Below are 12,584 nucleotides of genomic sequence, written 5' to 3'. Positions count from 1 at the left end.
ATATCCTGTCTGTGAATGCCCAGCTATGAAGTATGTCAATTTTGAAAGAATGATAATACAGAAAGATAGTAGTACTGCTAAATGGAGTTGGTAGATATAGGCTCACACTAGATTTTTGTATTATCAAAAGGCAATGAGTACATCTTAAAAATAGGATATATGACTGAATCCTGAATGTGGGAATAAGAGCAGGAAAGGATATTCAGTGGAACTTGTGCATGTAACTTTTTCATCTCTGTTGTCTGAAAGACAACGGCAAGTTCTTATTGGACTCACTTTTCACTGTCTGATCATTTTTTTACTTTGAACTGTGAATCCAAAGTAGTTCAGCTTTTCAAGGTTTATCAGAAATAGGGCTTTCAAAATGCATCTGATCTGAACTTCATGAAATTTGCTGTCCAAGAGAATGAGCCAGATCTATGTCTGACAGGAGCTGTGGGAGAACAGTTGAAGTGACAGGAGCTGTGCTGGCACGCTGGGGATCAGGCCTGTTGGGAACTGCCTGGGAGCCTTTTCGGGGTACTGAGTGCTGCTGCCTGAGCTTGAGCGCAAGGGCTGCCATCCAGCGTTGGACTGTGAGCCTTAGGAAGTTAAAGGAAGAATTCCCTCTTCCCTTAGAGTTTATCTTTGCGTCTCTCCTAATTCTCGTTGGAATTAAGAAGTAAATGAGTCCCCGTAGGAATCAAAGCAGCAGTGCCCTTGAGGAGGGTGTGGGAATGACTGAGGAATAAGTTTGTCTGGGGTACCGAAGAAGTGAGCAAAAGGTGCACCAGCACATTTCCTGTAGTGGTGAGTGGGCAAGATGATCTGCAAATACAAAAGAAAGGCACTAGAGCTGAAAGGTCTAAATTCCCTGTTTGTTTTCCCTCAGGCTTCGACAATTCCTCAACTTTTCCCTTCAGGGGTGAACTTTTAAAGGGCTGCTATTCAGAGGTGTTGGTTTAGTTTCAAAAGCAGGGAATGATACTGTGGCTTCTTAAGGGAGAAGTAGAAATGCCTTGGGTGAGGGCAAGGATTATGTGTACCCACTGCACCTGTGTAATAACAGGTGTTCAAATGAAAGATGATGTATATTTTTGTTTTGGTATGTGCCCAAGCTATGATGGGATGCAGTAGTCAGCTGGTTTTTTACCTTTTCAGAGCGTCCCGTAGCCGATAACGAACGGATGCTGGATATCCTGCAGCGCTTTGGGATGCAGAGGAGTGAGGTTCGCTTCTTCCTTCGGCATGAACGCTCTCCCTGCCGGGAAGCAGGTACGTGTTGGTCTCAGCTGGTTCATTTGTTCAAGTCTCATTTCATTCCTCGAGGTTAAGGAAACAGCTTGCATATGTTACTTATTAATGTTCGTAGTCAGTACAGTGTTGCAGTCCCTCTTGTATGACCATTATTTTCCTATGAACCAAGAAGGCTTGCAACAGAAAACTGGCTATTTTTGTGAAGACTTCATCCTTCCTTGCCATATCTGGGAATATTAAATCCAGATTGAAATTCCTGCAGGTTTTCTGGAGTTGGTTATCTCTGCATCGTCTGAGGGTGTCCTGTGTTAAATATATTTTCTGCAGCAAAATATCTAGAGATGTGTGATGGTCTCTTCTTTTAAATCTAGTAACCAAACTGTTAGCTAGTGATGTAATCTATATTTTGGGCTCAGGATGTTTCACCTGGATAATACTTTACCAGGGTGATAAACTTAGTATACTTGGTAAAAGATAGAGTTCTTCAAAGTTTCTCCTACAATCTACACATTTGCATTACTTTCAGGAATAGCGTTAAATGAACGGCCTGGTCACGTTCTCTGAGAATGTAATATCTGTGCACTGTAAATTTAAATGTAAAACCTATAAAGGAAGCTACTTTCTGCTTTTCAAGGGTTTTCTGTGCATCCTACATTTATCTTTTCATTAGAATCTTTAAGACTTTTACTTTTAAAACAGTCTACTGGATTCTTCGTCATCCTCTTTTCCTGTTTTCATCCTTAGTAATCTTCCTCAGTGTTGGAAATACTGCATTTCTGTTAAGTGGCTTTGTATCCAGCATATTTTAGATGACTAAACATATCTTGATGTTTGAAATGTGTACTGATGATAGAATGAGTGCACAGAAAGCTGAAGCTGTACCATTTCTACCTACTAAGGATCTTACAGAGCAGTTTAGTTGTCAAGATGTATTTTTTCAAGTCCAGGGTGCTTGTAGTATTAGGATTATTGTCATTTTATTGGCCATAGCATTGCTAAGCAATATATTTGAGCTCTGCAGTTAATCTTACAGAAAGATGGTCTTTAAATAGGTATCAAATGGGCAAGAAGGTAGCAGTCATGGCTTCATCCTGTAGTACATGTATGTCCTACAGGGAAATGAGTTTGGTATTTGGTATCTGAACACTGTTTGTATGTAATTTGATAGAAGCATTAAAGTAGAAGTCTAGTTAAGTAGCATCTTTACTGACACAATGACTGCTAAGAAGAGGAAAAAAAATGTGCTTTTAAACTATGTGTCTATAATACACACTTACTAGAGGCTGACTGCCTGTTCACCACAGGATAAATACTGAAATAGCCTGCTTGTTGGTTAAGCTGTTTTTCTTTGCTTTTTTTTTTGAACAGAATTATAGTTTAAAATGTTGTCATCAAACAGCAACCTTTTCAAAAAATGTTTTGTGTCATGAGTTAAGTTTATCTTAGGGGTAAACACATGAGAAGAACAGGTGTTTGGATTCTAAACCATAATGACTGTACTCCTTTTGTAGTGAATGCTATGTCTAAAAGGATAAGAAAAAAATCTTAAAATACCTTACCATCTTTGACTATTTCTGTCTAGGGACTGGACAAAGGTCTCAAGATCCAGCCTTCAAAAGAAATGGTGTGAAAGTGCCTGGTGATCGAAGAATAGAGAATGGAGTAAGTCCTTGATGCAGTGGCCAGTATAGTGACACTGGAGGCTTCCCCTCTTTGGAGATAATGGTGCAAATCCTACCATGGAAACTAAGAGATTATTTTGGAAAGGTTACTAATGACTGCTCTAAAATTGACACAAAGCCTCTAGCAGTTTTTATCCTGGCTTTCTGTTTTTAAGATGTCACTGAGATCTGTAGGCTACCATCTCTCTGCTTGTACAGGTGATGCCAGAGCAGCAAATTGAGCATACTTCCCCTCCTCTACTCCCATCAAAAATTTTCTCTCATGCCACTTGAGTTTAATGTTTCTGTCTCTCGGTTTTGTGTCAGAGATTTCCTAGTTCCAGATTTCAAGATGAGACCATTTAGTGTTTCCACATTGAATTCCTTGTCTGACATTTCTTCTCGCTCCGAAAGATATAATTATGGATATGAGATTGAATCTTGATTTCAAAAACGTGTGAACGGATAACTAATAATAGTTCTGTCTTAAAGTGGTGTTTCCCCCTTGCCCAGCTATATTTAAACTTTCCATTTTCTTTGGCTTACGTTGAATTGCAGTGATCCACCTACGACCACAGATCTATCCTGCCATGTGCTGAGCATTCTGGGCTCAGTCAGTCAAAGCTGATTCATGCTGAACTTAATTATAAAGTGCTCTGAAATACCTCCTTAAAATGCTGCTGGGATTTTGCTAGAAATATTAATGTTCCAAGAGATGTCATCCTTTGTGGGTTGCTGAATTGGGCTACACATGCATAAGAACTTAAAAGTATTTATTCTTTTACTATTAAAAGGTGGCATTTTGAATTATTTTATTGAATATTCGGTGGGTTTTATTTTTAAAGACTTTTATCTTACTTTTCTGCAGTAGCTCTGTTGAGTTACATACTAGCCACATCAAAAATTCTAAACCTAAAATGCTTTGGGTTTTCTTTGACAGGTGAGTGCTCCAAGGATGGACATGACACTGGCTGAACTTCAGGAAATGGCATCCCGTCAGCAGCAACAAATTGAGGCTCAACAGCAAATGCTGGCTAACAAGGTGAGTTTGGAATTAGATTGTTTACAGCCAGGAACAAAGGTGTAGTAAGAGTCACGTGAGATAGAGAGAGGGTTGGGAATTTGTGTTTTTTCACCTCTTATAACCAGAGCCCTTTCTTTGGCTGCCTGTTTTTAAATTTGAAAGTCAATCTATGCAAATACCTAGTAGTAAAACATTAAAATAATGCCAGTGATAGAAGTGACCCTATAGCTTCCTGAAAGGATAGAGCACATAACATTAATGTGTTGTCATTCATCTTGGTGGCTCTGTCAGCTTTATTTGTGCTCCATGTGGTGACCAGCAATTCACCAGTTTGATCACTGAACAAGGCTTTTGTCTCAGGATATAATGTAATGCTGTCCTGCAATGATATCTCACCTTCTCCTGATAGAGTTCAATGTGCCTGGTTTCCTGGGGCAGCTCTCTGGAATAGATGGCACATATGTGATAAAAGTAACTAGGACACTGATTTATAGAATACTTGCAGAACAATAACAGAAAAGCTAATGAAAGCACACAGGGTGCTCCTGAACTGTGTAGAGAGAAAAATATTCTGAATGCATCTGCAGAATAGTGGCACAGAGTTGCTATTTGACTTAAGTGTTGTTGGTACACACTACTCTTGGAAATATAACAGAAAATGCTGCTTTTGGCAGAGAATCATTGAATGTGAGCCTGTCCTGAAGAGGGTTTGTCTGTCTGGGTGGATGAGTTCCTATGCATTTCAGAATGTGCTTTACTGGGGAAGGCTGGTTTAAGGATCTGGTCTCACTCCTCTTCCTCTGTCACACGCTCCATCTCCCTCTCGTTTTGACATCAACTCTGTGTGTATCCCAATCTTTAGCATCTTGTTCAATTCCTTTGACCTTCAATAACTTTTATCTTGGGGAAATGCTTCAAACTGTGGCTTTCCAATTGTTCTGCAGCACCTAAGTGATGTTATGGCCTATCAAAATAGCCAATAAAACTTTATTTCTGCTTTATGGTGAGAACAGGTATGACAAAGGTGCAACTGTAATGTAAGAAAGTGGTCAGTCAACCAAGTGATTAGAGTTTTCACGTGAAATTCAGCAGCACAGTTAATACCCACTCTGCCTTGTTTAATTTGCCAAGGCAGAATAGTTGCCCTCTTCTCAGTTCCAGCTGAGATGTATTAAATATAGGAGAAACCTAAACTTTCACAACTGTCTGTTTCTCTCACAAGGTGATGGCAATACACCTTGGTCTTATAAATAACACTTACAGCCACTATATATATGAAACAAGAAATAGAACATGATATGTATTTACTGTAAAGGGAGTTGTACAGGATTTAAAAAAAGAAAGAGTTGAGTCTGGATAGCTACCCATCAGGTAGGTGGCTGCTGCCTGTGGTTTGAAGAAGAGTAGCCTTGTGGGTGTCCCAGTGGTAGAATTTTTCATTTAATGTCACTCTCTGGAATAAACCTGCTTTTCTGGACGCCTCTTCAGAGAGACTTTCCATTGCCTCTTTCCTGCCTTCTGAAATCAGATGCAATATTAAAAATAGATCCCGAGGGAGGAAATATACACTTTCTTTTTAGACATGAGCTGTAATATCTTTTTTTTTTTTTTTGACATTTTCCTGCGTGGGAGTGACTCTAAAGTAGTACATACACTGTAGGTGCTGCCTAGTTTTCTCTGGAAGACGAGCTCACTTTTTGCTCTGCCTTTTTTATTCAAAGTGCACTGTTTTCTAAATATGGTGATTTTTTTGGGTGGTTTTTTTTTTGTTTGTTTGGGTTTTTTTGGTGTTTTTTTTTTTTTGAGGAATTGTGGAGTTCTAATATTAGTAAGTGGTGGTAGTCTTGGCTGTTACTGGGTGCTTGGGAAAGTCTTAATAGTTCTGCTATCTTGGAAAAACATATCTCCAGAACTGGAAGCCATGAATAATGGCCAGTGATTAAAAGGAATTCTCTATAGGTGATCTGGTGGTCTAATGGTTTCTTTTAGGTCTAAATTAGATACATGTATATATAGAAAATAACACATTTTACTCTTATACTCTTGGAGAGGCAAAAGGATCCTCTCCACTAAGATGATATCTGTTGTATAAATGGGGGCCAGGTCACTATGAAGGTTTTCCCATGTCCTGAATTAACTGTGTTGTGATAGTGGTGATCATTATCAGGAGATGGTATATTTTCAGAACTTTGGTGTGCAGTCATTCCCCATCTCACAGAGGTTTTAGCAGAACTAGTAAAATCACGAATAGTGATGAAAAATACCAATAATTTATGGAATACCTTATATAAAGGTATTTGTAAAGAATGTCTAATATTCTCCAGCATGACTTACAGTTTTTTAAATGTGACATATTCCAAAGATCTGTAAAGTACAAGTAACATGGAGAAGGTAGAGAGGAAATAGTCACTAGCTCTTGCAACTCAAGAGCCAAGTAGTGATTAAATGAAATAGGCAAATGCCATGGAATGTGAATGCTAAAATTTTTCTTAAGCCTCAGAGGGTTTTGAGCAATTTCATGGATGAAAAAATTACCGGGAGCTGTTAGACATGGATGCCACCTCTGTTTCAGTGGGTTCTTGTACTACAGCATGCAGTTCTCCATTTATAACCATTGGGACATATTTGTGTTTGGTATGTGAACAGGTTCATGTTTGCTCTGTTCTCTCAGACTTCCCTTGACATTTTGGGAAGTTGGGATACTGGGCTGAAGCTGATCTGAACTGTTGTGGTGACTTTTTTTTTTGTCAGTACCTTACTGTAACATCATCTAAAAAAAAAAAGTTAAAAAATCCTTGTCTTGGCTGCAGGAACAACGTCTGAAATTCCTGAAGCAGCAAGACCAGCGACAGCAACAGCAAGCTGCTGAACAGGAAAAACTGAAGCGATTAAAGGAAATTGCTGAGAATCAAGAAGCCAAACTTAAAAAAGTGAGAGCACTGAAAGGCCACGTGGAGCAGAAAAGACTCAGCAATGGGAAATTAGGTGAGTTGCTGCTTGGGGAAAGTAGCCTATGATTTTTCAGGAAGTGCAGTTCTTGGAACTCTAAAATTTCTGATGATTTCAGTGATTCAGATGAGTTATTTACAGCATTCCAGGAAACGTTGATCTTAACAATTTCACATATTGTATTTACCAAGAAAACTCATGAATGATGTAGAATAAAATCTATTTTCTTACTGTATTTTAAAATATCCCGTAAGAGCACCCTATATTTTCAAACCTAGCATGTCTGCTCTTTAATTACAGTGTAGGTTTTTTCCTTACTTGAATACCTTTGTGTACCACAGTAACTTTTTCCATCCTTCATGTCAATACCCTACACATCTAGAGTGTTATTTTCTTGGCCTGTAACAAAGCTTTGCCTGATACCTATGTTGCCTTTTATGTGAGAGGTAATTTAATAACCAAATTGGCAGCATATTTCCTTTTTAATTATGTGAATCTGACCACAGTCTGGCTTGCTACAGTACTAGTTGAGTGCTTGTAGTTCAGCATGTTGATGCAACATTAAATATTTATTTCAGACTTAATATTCACACATATTCTTCTGCCTGCCTTTCCATCCTCTATACATACATATTGTGCAGAACTTGTTATTTCCAACCTGACTCAAATGAAAATATATTGGTTTGTTAAGGTAAAATATAAATATGTTGTTTCAGTAGGAGGCATTGTGGTTTACAGATAAAGCAAAAGTGGTTTTCTATGGGGAGAATCCACTTTCTCTTTGGGTTCTGTTGCACAAAATAAACATGAGTTTAAAGGCATAGAAGGATAGTAGAGTAGTACAAGATATTGGAGCATGTGAATCTGTTTTTCTGCACCATCCCCAACAGGTCTAGTCTTGGTGGTACTTTGAATTCTTACTGATTTTTTTTAAACTTTGTTCTATAATAGAACAGTTTTGGCAGTGGGAGCAGCTGATGACAGATATTTGTAATAGACCCTAAAAAACCCTCTGAGTCTTTGTTTAATAAAACAGCTTGAATGTTTTGTCACTGACTTCTTATGACTTAAATTTAGAGTTTTAAATATCATAAATATGCCTTGTGGTTGAGTGAGCGTCTTCATATGCCTTGTGGCTGAGTGAGCGTCTTCCTGCTGAATTCAGCATTCAGTGAATTTAGGCTTCTACAGATTAATTCAGTCTGGGAGTGTGGTTTTGTTTGTTTCCGTACTTCAGAAAGTAAAAGAAGTGTTCTTTTTCCCTCCCCATCAGTGCTCTAAGTAGACCAAATTTACATAATCATGCTAGCGAGTTTTCTTTTGCAAATGCTCGGAGGAAGGGCTGGTTTGGCTCTGTGCAGCCCTGCTCCGGAGGCCGGCAGGGCGCTCTCTGTCCCCTTAACCGCTGCCTTGGAAGCGGCCCACGCTCGGCTGTTTCTCAGGGCAGCTATTGTGCTCCCTCGTTCTTTCCAGTGGAGGAGATTGAACAGATGAACAGCCTGTTCCAGCAAAAGCAGCGCGAGCTGGTGCTGGCCGTGTCAAAAGTGGAGGAGCTCACCAGGCAACTGGAGATGCTGAAGAACGGCCGGATTGATGGTTACCACGACAACCAGTCGGCTGTAGCTGAGCTCGACCGCCTGTACAAGGAGCTGCAGGTAATGGAAAGCCAGCTCGTGACCCACAATTCTTAAGGGCTTAAAAGTTGGTTGGGTTGTTTCTTACCATATTGGAAAGAAATCCTGTTGCTCCTGTTCCTGACAGACCTGCGTGTGGCTGAGTGCTGAGGATGGGGGATTAGTTGTGCTGAGTTCAACGTAAAGAGAGGAAGGAGCACATTGTGTATATACCTTTCCTTTCTGCAGTTTTGGAGGCTAACCAACGTTTTCTCTGGAGAGAAAACATGACTTGACTTTTTAAAAGGCTTTTCTCTTTGTAACAGATCCCCGTCCCCTATCCTGAAAGTTAATTTGTTTTTATTTTTGTTGTTTTCTCCTCCTCCCCCACTGCTTTGTGAATTTATTCAGTTGAGGAACAAACTGAACCAGGAGCAGAATGCCAAGCTGCAGCAACAGAGGGAGTGTTTGAACAAGCGCAACTTGGAGGTGGCAGTCATGGATAAGCGTGTTAATGAGCTGCGAGAGCGTCTGTGGAAGAAAAAGGCAGCTCTGCAACAGAAAGAGAATGTACCAGTAAGTGTGGGATATGTAATAACAAAAACATTCATTTTATTTGTTGCCTGTACAGTCTGAAGTAAAAACTTGCTTGTGGGGAGGGCTGTTCAGACGCTAGACTTGTCATCTTTATCCATATGTAGAGGAAGTCTTGTATTATTAAAGTCCTTTTCATGGTACATTAGTGTTAACCTACTTACTCTTTACAGACAAGAAATCTTCTTATGCTGTCATGGATTTTTTTTTTTTTTTTTAGTTTTTTTTTGGTATTACTACCTCAGGTTTATAATTCTTAAAGCTTGCTTTTTCAAAAAAGCATTTTTTAATATTGGAGTATCACTTGCTACTTGTTTTATCCTTTTTGACTTTTGTTTCAAGCTCTGATGTATGGATACTGCAGCATAAAATTCTTTACATTTTCTTCTTTTACTTTCCCAAAGGTTTCCTCAGATGGGAATTTACCCCAGCCAGTGTCTTCTGCTCCAAGTCGAGTGGCAGCAGTAGGTCCTTATATCCAGTCCTCTACTATGCCACGTATTGCTTCCAGACCTGAACTTTTGGTGAAACCAGCGTTTTCAGATGGGACACAAGCTTTGCAGGTACCTGATGGTCCACTAAAAACACAAACTCTGCCCAACATGAGAGCTGGGAACAGTTCACAAGCTAAAGCTCCTGCAGGTAATGGCTTATGATTAATAGTTCTTATCCAGACATGTTTTGTTTTACCTAACAGCTCTGTTTGGGTGTTTGTTTTAGAGCAAAGTGTTACTTGAGATGTCAGTCTTACTATTTGCAATTTTTTTTTTTTCACCAGTGAATACATTTTATAAGCACTGAGGATATATGATTTGTATCATTATAAATGTTATAACAATAGTGTTATAATGAAGTAATTCTCTTAGTGAGCAATTTGATTTGTTTTACATTGTGGAATGAAGGAGGATTTTTCTGTAAACTAATTAATTTTTTATTTATTTGGAAGTTCTGCTAAAAAGTATACACCAGTCTGTGTTTGAGTTTCTAGAGGCAGTTTTAAGACATACCTGTAACAACCTGGTGCTTGGATTTAAAAATTAGTAAAGCCAAGTTTTTGATCATGCATTTTGGAAATGACACATGTAAAGGATTAACTAGCATTACAAGAAATATTACAAAGCAGGCAGTTGATTGTAGCACAGAAATAGCAATAAAGTTATTGACTTGATGACGTGAGGCTTGGCCTCTCCTACTTGAAGAATTAATGGAGATTTGCTTGGCTTCTCTCTGTGGGTTTCTCCTATGAGAGACAGTTCAGTTCCATGAGAGAAGTGTGGAGAAACTAGAGAGTTGCAAATATCTCTTCTGTGCTGTCTTGGGAGAAGACTCACTTTTCATCTGGGAGAGAAGAGAAACTCTGATTTTCTGAAAAGGAAAAAATAGACTGAGCTTTTAAAATAGTTCTGGTTTGTTTTTTTTTTTTTCTTCTCCTTCCCTCCATCTCCAGTTTTGGCAGGTATTATTAAAGTAACCATTGCACAGAAGCAGTATGAGTGTCTTGCTGTATTGGAGAATGGAGGATTGTTTAATTTTATCTGGTTTGCTGATCCTAAAACACTGGAGTGTAATTTTAGCTCTAGATCATACAGAATTTTTTCTAGAGGAATGTGTGGTGGTGAACTATTTGAACTGAAACATCACTTCTTATTTTTTAGCATTTAGGCAAAATGACTGCATTGTTAGAGTTTTTGGTACTTTGTCAGAATGGAACTTGTATGCTGCTGCTTATCTTTACTGTTTGAATTTAACATTACTTATTTATTACATTATTTAGAATTTAGTAGAGAGAATTTGGAGTATTTAATAGCAAGTTGAAACACTTCCTTAGTGATTTTTTTTTGGAGCTGTATGTCTACTCCAGTGAATGTAAAGATCAGCTTTATTGCAGTACCTCTGCAATAAACGCACAGATGATTTTTCTACTGTTTTGGATGTCACTGGCAGGACCTGTCTATACTTTAAAGCATCATGTCTTTATTTGCACAGTATGTGTTTTTCATACTTCCTTAACCACTGTGTCACTTATAACTTACGGCAAATATTCAAAGAAAGTTTCCTACCAACTGGAAAGAAGGCAATCTAGAGAAGCTTCTTTTTCGAATGCTCTAGATGCAGGTGTGTTCTAGGACAAATAGTTTTGCTGCAGCTTTGATAGTTGTTTCTGAACTTGGCTTGCATCCTCTTTTTAAAACAAACAAATGAAAAGCTATAGTGACAGGATTTATAGCAGTTAACCTGTATGGGATACTTGCATACTGTCTAGACCTGATTCTTAAAAAAGCCTGCCTACCTATAATAAATAAGTCAATAAAAACTACTATTTTAGCTTAATCTCTTCCGCTTGTTCTCTCCTAGTTTCTGTGGTCCCCAGTGCAAAACCTTCCTTGTCTGCCCCTGACTGGAATAGTTCAAATGCAGACAATCATATTAGTCAAGGATCAGCCTTGACTTCAGGAAAAGGAATTGTGACTAATGAAGGACAAGGTATGTTCTTATGTGCTTGGCTAATCTTAAAACATGGAGAATCTAGTGAATGATATCTGTCTCTTCTAAATGCTTCAGTAAATACTGAGAATCCATTTCAAAGCACAAAAAACCCATATTGCCATATAGTCCTTAATATGGTGTTGCAGGGATTTTAAAAAGAAACCAAACCCACCACTCACTTCAGGTGAAGTAGATAGATAGTAATGCCTTCCCTACATGCTCCTGTTCATTTGGCAGGCCATGGGGTCCTTAGTGCAGGGGAAAGATGGATGCAAAAAACATCCCTTGCGTACACTGTGGTGAATATTGCAAAGATGACTTTTGAAAGTCGTCTTCTCTCTTAACAGCTGAAGGAGAAACCTTCTTACGAGACAAAGAGAAGAAGGTGCGTCCGTTCTCAATGTTTGATTCTGTGGACCAGTCTGCCGGGCTCGGCACTCTGAGGAAGAACCAGAGCAGTGAAGATCTCCTGCGAGAAGCACAGGTATGCAGGAAACTGTCCATCCAACAGGGATTATGCAGCTTTTCATACAGTGCTGTCAGAAAGTTCTCTTGAAAGTACCTAGGTCATCTTTTAAAAGACTGCTTCTAAGGAAAAAAGTCTTTCTTTTAGGCTTCTAGTGGCAGTTGGTAACTCAAAAATCATTCTTAACAGTCACTGTGATGGAAATCTACATTTTGGCTTAATACATAAAAATGGCTGTATTACTTGTACTAGGGGGTATGTGTGTATTTTCCCCCCAAAGAATGGATGTGCAGAAGCATTTGCATTGGTTTTTTAAAATCATTTACACACTTGTTTCACTGTTTAATGCAACAGTGTCCTTCAAATGTTTGATTACAGCAAGACTTCCCACTTAAATTTTGACACGAGCACAATTTGATGAGGTAAGGGAGAAGTAACAGAACTGGGGGATGACGAGTACTTTGTTGGAAAACAACCTCTTGCCTACAGATGGCTACTAAGTGTCTCTGATATCTCTACAGAGAAAATACTGTGCCCTGCCATTGCTTGGTGTT

General features: G+C 38.8%; 1 protein-coding gene across 4 annotated transcripts in view; it reads left to right on the top strand.

Annotated features, from left to right (window-relative positions):
• Positions 1-12,584, top strand: part of TP53BP2 (tumor protein p53 binding protein 2) — a 49,250-nt gene that overhangs the window by 23,970 nt on the left and 12,696 nt on the right. For all 4 annotated transcript variants that reach the window (XM_051783970.1, XM_051783969.1, XM_051783971.1 and 1 more), the window contains 9 exons: positions 1,141-1,254; positions 2,819-2,898; positions 3,838-3,939; positions 6,732-6,906; positions 8,344-8,525; positions 8,895-9,059; positions 9,482-9,719; positions 11,433-11,561; positions 11,912-12,048. In XM_051783970.1, the coding sequence (XP_051639930.1) occupies positions 1,141-1,254; positions 2,819-2,898; positions 3,838-3,939; positions 6,732-6,906; positions 8,344-8,525; positions 8,895-9,059; positions 9,482-9,719; positions 11,433-11,561; positions 11,912-12,048 (1,322 nt within the window). The remainder of the gene's footprint in view (positions 1-1,140; positions 1,255-2,818; positions 2,899-3,837; positions 3,940-6,731; positions 6,907-8,343; positions 8,526-8,894; positions 9,060-9,481; positions 9,720-11,432; positions 11,562-11,911; positions 12,049-12,584) is intronic.

The sequence above is a fragment of the Manacus candei genome, unplaced genomic scaffold (genome assembly GCF_025592945.1).
Source record: "Manacus candei isolate 608988 ecotype Guabito, Panama unplaced genomic scaffold, ASM2559294v1 h1tg000017l, whole genome shotgun sequence".
Taxonomy (NCBI): Eukaryota; Metazoa; Chordata; class Aves; order Passeriformes; family Pipridae; genus Manacus; species Manacus candei.
This window is presented reverse-complemented; position numbering and strand designations above follow the sequence as displayed.